General features: G+C 45.3%; 1 protein-coding gene across 1 annotated transcript; it reads left to right on the top strand.

The window, feature by feature from the left end:
- Positions 1-2,253: 2,253 nt before the first annotated feature.
- On the top strand, positions 2,254-5,526 carry Kcne4 (potassium voltage-gated channel subfamily E regulatory subunit 4). The gene is made up of 2 exons (XM_070016045.1): positions 2,254-2,358; positions 2,917-5,526. Exon 2 carries the CDS (start codon positions 2,943-2,945, stop codon positions 3,438-3,440), a length of 498 nt encoding a protein of 165 aa, XP_069872146.1. The 5' UTR covers positions 2,254-2,358; positions 2,917-2,942; the 3' UTR covers positions 3,441-5,526.
- Positions 5,527-8,071: the final 2,545 nt, after the last annotated feature.

The following is an 8,071-nucleotide window of genomic DNA, read 5'->3' as shown; positions in this document are numbered from 1 at the left end:
GCCTGGGTGCTATTCCCTAGCTTTTTCACTGGAGCTCAACTGCTTGAGCCACAGCTCTACTCAGCTCTACTTCCCACCCTTTTTTGGCTTCATACTTCAGTCCACAGATCTCAGAATCCTGCATAGCGACCAGTAGATTTACTTCTTTAATATTGTTGTCTTCTGCAGCTATGATGTACAGTGGATGTAATTATTAATTTGAGTGCAGAATGCGCTTTCTAGATGGTTTTTGTTTATGCCATTGTTTGCCAGCACAGTTTTGTCCACACTGTACTAAAAGAGAGCTGGAGAGAATGCTGAGCTAATTGTTATGAGCTTGCAAACATTTCATTCCTGGGGTAATGGAGGAACAGAAAGGGAAAGAGCAGCAATGGCAAAGCTGGAGACAGACACTTGCTCATCAGAAAGCGATGAGGAGCCGTTGGCAGCAATGGGGTACTGTCAACATGAAAACAAAAATCATAAACTGAGCACGGTCTTCTGGCTCTTCTGGCAGAGTCCCTCAGCATTTTGCTTGTGTTGCTTCACTGATCTCTTGTAGAAACGTCCATATGGGCAGAACCCAGTGGGCATCAGAGGTGGCAGAGACCCCAAGCCTGGAGTGAAAAAGGAACAGTCTCCAGGCCATCCTGTTTCTGAAGAAGAGCATGCAAAATAGGTTGGACAAAGGAGCTCCCAGAGATGAGAACAAGAGCTTAGATCTGTATTAAGTGCAGGGGTACATGGAAAGTGCAAGAAAGGACAGGATTGTGTAGAAAAAGAGGTACCACTGTCCCAGACTCCTCTTTGATCCCTTCTGGCTCACCCCTTGCCCTTGCCTAGAGGCCGAAGTGGGCTCAAAGCTCTCCTAAAACAAATGTTGAACCCTAACTTCATAAAACAACCCAAATGGATCCTTTTATGATTTTTTTAAAAAAGTCTAACCCACACCAGCCAGTCTTCAGTCTTAGAGCAGTTAAGCTAAAAGGAGTTTTAAAATCATATGGTTTATATTCTATCTGTTGAAAGCATTAACTGTTTCCCCTTCCCTATACTCCTGTACCCACTAATTGTACCTGATCAGACTCTTAGGAGTGAGAAGTCTCTGGAAGGATTTATAAGATTTGCATAGTTAATAGAAGAACTGAAATTTAAGGCCCCCCTTTTTTTGTAGGTCTTGAGATTTTAATTAAGGGCCTGGATTCTGTCCCTGAGCCCCTAATGCTCTATCACTTGAGCCACAGTGCCACTTGCAGATTTTTTTTTTTTGGGTCCGGTCATGGGGCCTGAACTCTGGGCCTGGGTGCTTTCCCTCAGCTCCTCAGCTCAAGGCTAGTGCTCTACCACTTGAGCCACAGCGCCACTTCTGGCTTTTTCTTTTTGCTTATGTGGTGCTGAGGAATTGAACTCAGGACCTCATGCATGCAAGGCAAGCGCTCTACCACTGAGCCACCTTCCCAGCCCCCACTTGCAGATTTTCTGAGTAGTTATTGGAGATAAAGAATCTCATGGACTTTTCTGTCTGGGCTGGCTTCGAACAACGATTCTCCAATCTTAGCCTCCTGAGTAGCCAAGATTACAGACATGATCCACTGGCACCTTGCTCAAGCCCTTTTTTTTTTTTTTTTTGGTCAGTCATGGGGCCTGAACTCCGGGCCTGGGCGCTGTCCCTCAGCTCTTCAGCTTAAGGTTAGTGCTCTACCACTTGAGCCATAGCACCACTTCTGGTTTTCTGGTGTTTAATTGGAGATAAGAGTCTTGTGGACTTTCTTGCCCAGGCTGGCTTTGAACCATGATCCTCAGATCTCAGCCTTCCGAGTAGTTAGGATTACAGGTGTGAGCCACTGGTGCCTGGCTAAGCCCTTCTTTCTTGACTGTACTTTTCAAACTTGCTTCCAACTATCATCATTCAGATTATGGGATGTGATTGCCTCTGTAAACCTATAGGTAATGTAATGTTTATGTTCCTGTAGAGAAATGCAAGCATCGGCGCATTTTCAATGAGGATGTACTAAGGCTCACACTTGACCTTAGCCAGTGCTTGTCTCATCCTTCTACTTGCTTTCATGGCCACCTGAACGTTTTGGCTGCACCCTGGGACAGGAGAAGACAGTTCTTAATTCTCAGCCCTTTTCTTTACACAGCTGCAAACTTTGGTGAGTTGAACTGCAGGCTTGGAGAGTTCACTGCTCACTCGGCCACCGTCAACCTCTGTTGTAAATTTTCCTCCCAGAACACGTGACGATGCATTTCTTGACTATATATCCCCACCAGAGCAGCGGAGCTGTCAGAGTGCGTGCAGAGCTGGACCCAGAAGACGATCACTCTTGAACTTGCTGATTTAGGAATTCAATACTCGGGACAAGTTGTCAGCCTGTGGTAAGTCAGCATTGCAAACTGGCTTCAGAAACATTTTGCAAGAGTAATATGGATAACGAGGAGTAGATGCAGTTTTCTTTTCTTTTGGCTTCTTTTTTTTTTTTTGGCATTCGTGTTCAGGGAACTTTGCTTTGAATGAAAAAGTTTAAGCTTTAGAAGCAAAGGGAAGAAGTGTGCTGTCCGTTCCAGGGTGCCTTGCCATTGTTTAAGATACTCTTTTCTCTGTGCTTCCTGTCTAAACACTTAACATTTTAAGGATATAGGAACACATGCTCGCTTTATGAACTCCAATACAGTAGATGTGAATCGACTAAAAATGAAAGTTCTTCTTTTTCCCCTCCCCTTGGATTCTCCCCCACATTCTCCTGGCTGTCATAGCTAACTTAGCTGTTAACTGTTTGGTGGGACTTCTTGACTGCTATTTCTTTTATGCAATTATAATTATTTTTTGGGGGGGGGTGGGAGAGGATATTTCCAGTCTGCAAACCCTGTGTTCACCTTCCTGTCTGAACATGTGGTCTAGGGGAGAGCGCTAACGTGGTGCAACTTTCTCCCCAGATCACCACTGTGTGAGCGCTGCGTCAATGCTGAGGATGGAGCCTCTGAACAGCACACACCCCAACGCTGCGGCCTCCAGCAGCCCCGTGGGGTCTCATGCGGTCAGCAGCGGCCATGGTAACGAGTACTTCTATATTCTCGTGGTCATGTCCTTCTATGGCGTTTTCTTAATCGGAATCATGTTGGGCTACATGAAATCCAAGAGGCGAGAGAAGAAGAAGTCCAGCCTCCTGCTGCTTTACAAAGATGAGGAGAGGCTGTGGGGGGAGGCCATGAAGCCCCTGCCCCTGAGGTCAGTGCCGGTGCCCATGATGCTGAACATGCTGCAGGAGAGTGTGGCGCCGGCCCTGTCCTGCACCCTCTGCTCCATGGAGGGGGACAGCGTGAGCTCTGAGTCCTCCTCTCCAGATGTGCACCTCACCATCCAGGAGGAGGGCGCTGACGACGAGCTGGAGGAGACTTCTGAGACGCCTCTCAATGAAAGCAGCGAAGGCTCCTCGGAGAACATTCACCAGAATTCCTAGCACCCCCTCGGCCTCCAAAGGTAGCCCCACCAAGCCACCGTCACCCTGAGAAAGAGGAAAGACGTTTTTCAAGTGTCTGCTCTCACTCTGGCAGGGCGGCGGTCACTTTGTAAGACCCTCGGCAAATCTCCAACATGAAAGGAGGGGCCCGGTGAACCAGGCTCAGTCAGAGTCCTGGAAGTGGCAGGGGTTTGGCCCCACTACTGAAAAAAAAAAGAAAAAAAAACCCCTAAAGATGTGCAGGGTGTATATGTCTTTTGGGGTCTAGGTGTTGGGGACCCTGTTCAGAATTTGCCTGCAAGATGGCTTGTCATTTTCTCACTGGATGATCTTGGAAACTTCTTCAGCATCTTCTAATTCCCAGACCTGTCAAATGCCCAAGGCAGGCAGAGGGACTAGTTCTGCTTTGCTAATCTGCCTGGAACTTTGTTCTTCTAGATCTGATTGGCTGTAAGTATCTCTACTGTGTACCTGTGGCATTAGATCACAGAGTGTTACAAGAATTTTTTGGAGGTCTTTTGGCTCAGAGACGGACATTTGATGGAAGATTTTTGGTAGGTAAAAGCTGGATTTTTTGAAACCAGCCTGTTTGCATATTCTAAGGAAAGAAAGCCATTATTAAACCTATTAACCTTAGTTGAGGGGTTGTCATAAGAGATGATCTGCTATTTTGATCTTTTGCCTCCCCTAGGAGCTTGAACTCTCTGACTTGTGACCATCCAGCTTCTCATGCTGGTATGACTTTCTTTTGGTTAGAGATCTTCCTTAGAAAGGAATCTATACTCTGAATTGGTGTGCAAGGGGCTCCTTCTGGTCCTTCCAGAAGGGGTAATGGTAGGGTTGTGTAAGACGGGTAATGGTAGGGTTGTGTAAGACAAAGCTATTCACATCGCCTGTTCTCATTTTCCCAGCCTGCTTCTCTGAACTGAAGGAAGACCCACTGTGGGTCCTCACAACGTGGTATTTTGTCACGTAGCTGAGGCCTAGCAGGGAGGGCGTGCTCAGGCAGAGATAGCTTAGAGCTGGGGTCCAAGTTCTGTGCTTGCTGATGCCCTGACGTGCATTTGCTGTGTGGTCTCGGGCATGCCATCATGAGGCTCGTTGCCTTCATGAGGCTCCCGCGGATGTGCAGCCCCAGGGGGCTGGGAGATGTCTTTAGATTTAGGACTCTGTGACAAATCCTTTATAGCTTGGTGTGAGGAAGCTTGGACCAAACATTTCCCCTTTGGCCAGTTAAGTCTGGAAAAGGATCTGCTGATTTAAAGGAGCAGTTGGAGACTCTAAATACATGTAACTGGGGAATTTGGAGAGAATCATCAACCATCTCTGCTGTAGTTTTCCCAGGATTGGAACTCAAGAGGCATTGACCACATTTTCCTCAACACCGTTGCTCCTTGGACTGATGCGATGTTCACACTCATGGCTGAGGGGCCAAGGAGTCATCAAGTAAATGCTCAGGAGTGTTTGACAATGCCAATATGCATTCTTGTGCTCCATGGCTTGTAGCAGACCCTTTCTGCTTGTGAAGACATGAAAGATGGAGAAGAAGAGCATACCGAAAGGTCAAGTTTAATTCTAGCAAAGCAAACAGCAACAACAAAACCCCCCACAAACAAACATTATTGTTTTTCTTCCTAGATTGAAGATATTCTGTTCACTATGGTTCCCAGGGAAGGGTTAACAGTGGAGAAGCAGGTTTATCTGTCGCTTTGACACAGGGCTAGAGGAAATTTATGTTTCTTTGTGGGGGAGGGGAGAGGGCCCTCTGTTCACTTTAAAATTCAGAGTGTGGATTTGCTCCAAAGAGGGCCATTTAAGTTGAAAGAAGCCAAGTTAAGTTTGGCCTCTTGCCTGGAATCACTTGAATTCTGAAATTTTACTGCGACAAGCATGTGTGCTGTGGCAGTCACATTTTCCATTGCTTAATTCTCAAAGTGCGGTGCAAGTCTATCTTTGTGCCTATTAACAAGTGATGTATATAATTCCTTCTTATTCTATTGAGTTGTATAAAATTGTCTTTTGTATTTAATGGTTTGTAATTTTCACAATATTTTTTAATTTAAATAAACACGTTTTTCCCTTTGAAGTCTTGAGTGCTTTCTTTCATGCTTTGATATGACATCTGGATTAAAGTTTGTCTTTAATCTTGCCTTTTTAAAATTATCTTTAAGTACTATAAAAGGGTTTTCATTCAATATGTCAGTTTGCAAGTACAGTGATCATTACCTTTAAGTGCAAAGGGGTTTCCATTCAACGTGTCAGTTTGTGAGGGCAATACATCTTGACCAGCCTTGTCCATCATTCTTTTCCATTTTTCCCTAACTCTTAGTTGTGGCTGTTTTTTTATTTTTATTTATTTATTTATTTTTTAACATCACAGGTCTATACTTCAAGTAATGCCTAGATTTGATTCATCTTCCAAGTCAGACATTTTTTTTCTTCCTGAGCCATGGCTCTCCCACCTTCTGATATGGGCTTTCCTCGGCTTTGCAATGAATGGAAAAGAAGCCGAGGAGGATAGTTTTGCATCAATTCTGCAAAGTCTTTGGACTGAGTGGAGACTTGGCAAGTGCTGTTAAGATGTTGTTCCAAATTTGGTTGCAATCAAACATTTGATTTGCATGCCGACTTGGCAGCGGGGATCTACATGTGTGGCCCAGCATCTCGGGCTCATGGGCAGGGTGTTGCCTGGTCTACACCAGGACAACAGTATGGGCACGGCGAAGCACAGAGATGATTAGTTGGGGTTATGTCTTCCTCTCCCTGTCTCCTCCCTATTAAGTCTCATTTGTAGGTTCCTCTTTTTTGTCTTTCTGTATCTCTTTGCCCAGGGCTGAGACATGGCTAGCCTGTGCAGCCTTTTTTTTTTTTTTTTTTTTTTTTTTTTTTTTTTTTTAATAAGGTATCCCTCCTCCACCTCAGTCAGAAATGTTGAAGAAAAATCACCAAAACCTGTGACCCATTTTTTAAACCAAGCAGATGGTATAAAGTGTCCTCACTTTTACAGTTCTCTGTTTCCTAGGAGTTTGGCTTTTCTACTTCAAGTTCAATTTTCTTTAAGCTTACATATAGTTATTATTTACCTGACAAATTTACCTGGTATTGAAATGAGACAGCCAGATATTTCCCAAATAATGTCAAGGGTTCTCAGTCCATCAGTAGATATTTGACAACAGATGATTTATTATTAATAGTAATATTAATAATATTATGCTTGTACTGAGGCTTGAACTTCTGGCCTGGGCACTGTCCCTGAGCTCTTTTGCTTAAGGTTGGCACTCTATCACTTGAGCCACACATCCACTTCTGGCTTTTGGCTGATTAACTAGAGATAAAACTTTCCTGCCTGGGCTGACTTTGAACCACAACCCTCAGATCTCTGCCTCCCCAGTTGCTAGAGTTACTGGCAATGGCTGCTGGTGCCTGGTTGAGAAGCTTGTCTCAAAAGACAAGAAATTCTTTTAATTTATCCAAGCTTTGGGACATTCTTGGTCAGGAAATAGTTAAGACAAAAAAGTTTTCTTACCATGGGCGGAAGAAGAGGGAATTCTAAACTCTAATTGTCCTAAAAATATGCAGAGTACACTATGTCGTTTTAATGGAATATTTGTTTTCTTAAAAAAAAAAAAAAACTTCTAAGCAGAACCTAAAGCCCCAGGGGTTTAGTCTGTGTGGATTTACTCATGCATGTGAAAAAGCAAGAAAAGACTCTGGCCTGTGCACCTAGGATATTAGAAGCATATTTAGAAGCACTTCAATGTGAAGGGATGAGATAAATGGAAGGCCCTGCTGGCTCCTTCCTGCTCTAATTACACCTCTGTACGTCAGAGTCAGGCAGGGATGCTGCGGAGAAGAAGATTTCTTTCGTGGACAGAATCATGGGATCTAAACTACCGGGAAGGGAAGGACTGAAATGGAGCCAAGGAATGAGTGCTCTTGGCTCATGGTCCTGGTGGAAAGTGCACTCCATGGTGCACTGGGAGCCGTGATTGGAGGGTGTGTGGTCATCAGATGTGCTCTTGCAGGGCTCAGCTGAAGAAAGGTCATTTATCATCCTGTAAAAGTGCTGTTCTTACCCGAGACATTGTGGAACGGGCAGAACCCTGTCATCTAAATTCCAGATCCAGACCTCACATTTGTTCCATACCCGTTCCTTCAAATCCTCCTTGGTGGAGTCACCAGGCCTGCCATGAGGATGGGGCTGAAGGCAGAGTCCAGGGCTGGGGGAGACAGGAGTAGACAGGGGTGGAGGTGCGGGCTGGGCTGCACGGCGGGAGGGCAGGGCATGCATAAGGGGAGGCTGGAGATGCTCGGACCTGTTGTGTCTGGCTTTCTAGACTTCACGGCTACTGTGCGCTCAGTGGCTGATGGGGAGCTGCCCAACCTCCCGACCTCTCTCTTTTAACCTGAGGACAACACACTGGCCCTTCTCTTTGGGGAACTGTTCATGAAAATGAAAAGCGAACCGCCTTGAGAAACACTGAGCATCACATGAAACTGGAGGAAAAGAGGCTTCGGGCTGCTCCTTTTAACTCTGTGGCCTGGGCTTGCATCTGCAAATAAAGTCACAGAAACATCCTCTTCTGAGCTTCTCTCAGGAGACTGCAGTGCTCAGAAAAAGGATATGATTT

Source organism: Dipodomys merriami, unplaced genomic scaffold, assembly GCF_024711535.1.
Source record: "Dipodomys merriami isolate MVZ:Mamm:240054 unplaced genomic scaffold, mDipMer1.0.p SCAF_1, whole genome shotgun sequence".
Lineage (NCBI taxonomy): Eukaryota > Metazoa > Chordata > Mammalia > Rodentia > Heteromyidae > Dipodomys > Dipodomys merriami.
Note: the sequence above shows the minus strand (reverse complement) of the source record. Positions and strands in the feature narration are given on the sequence as shown.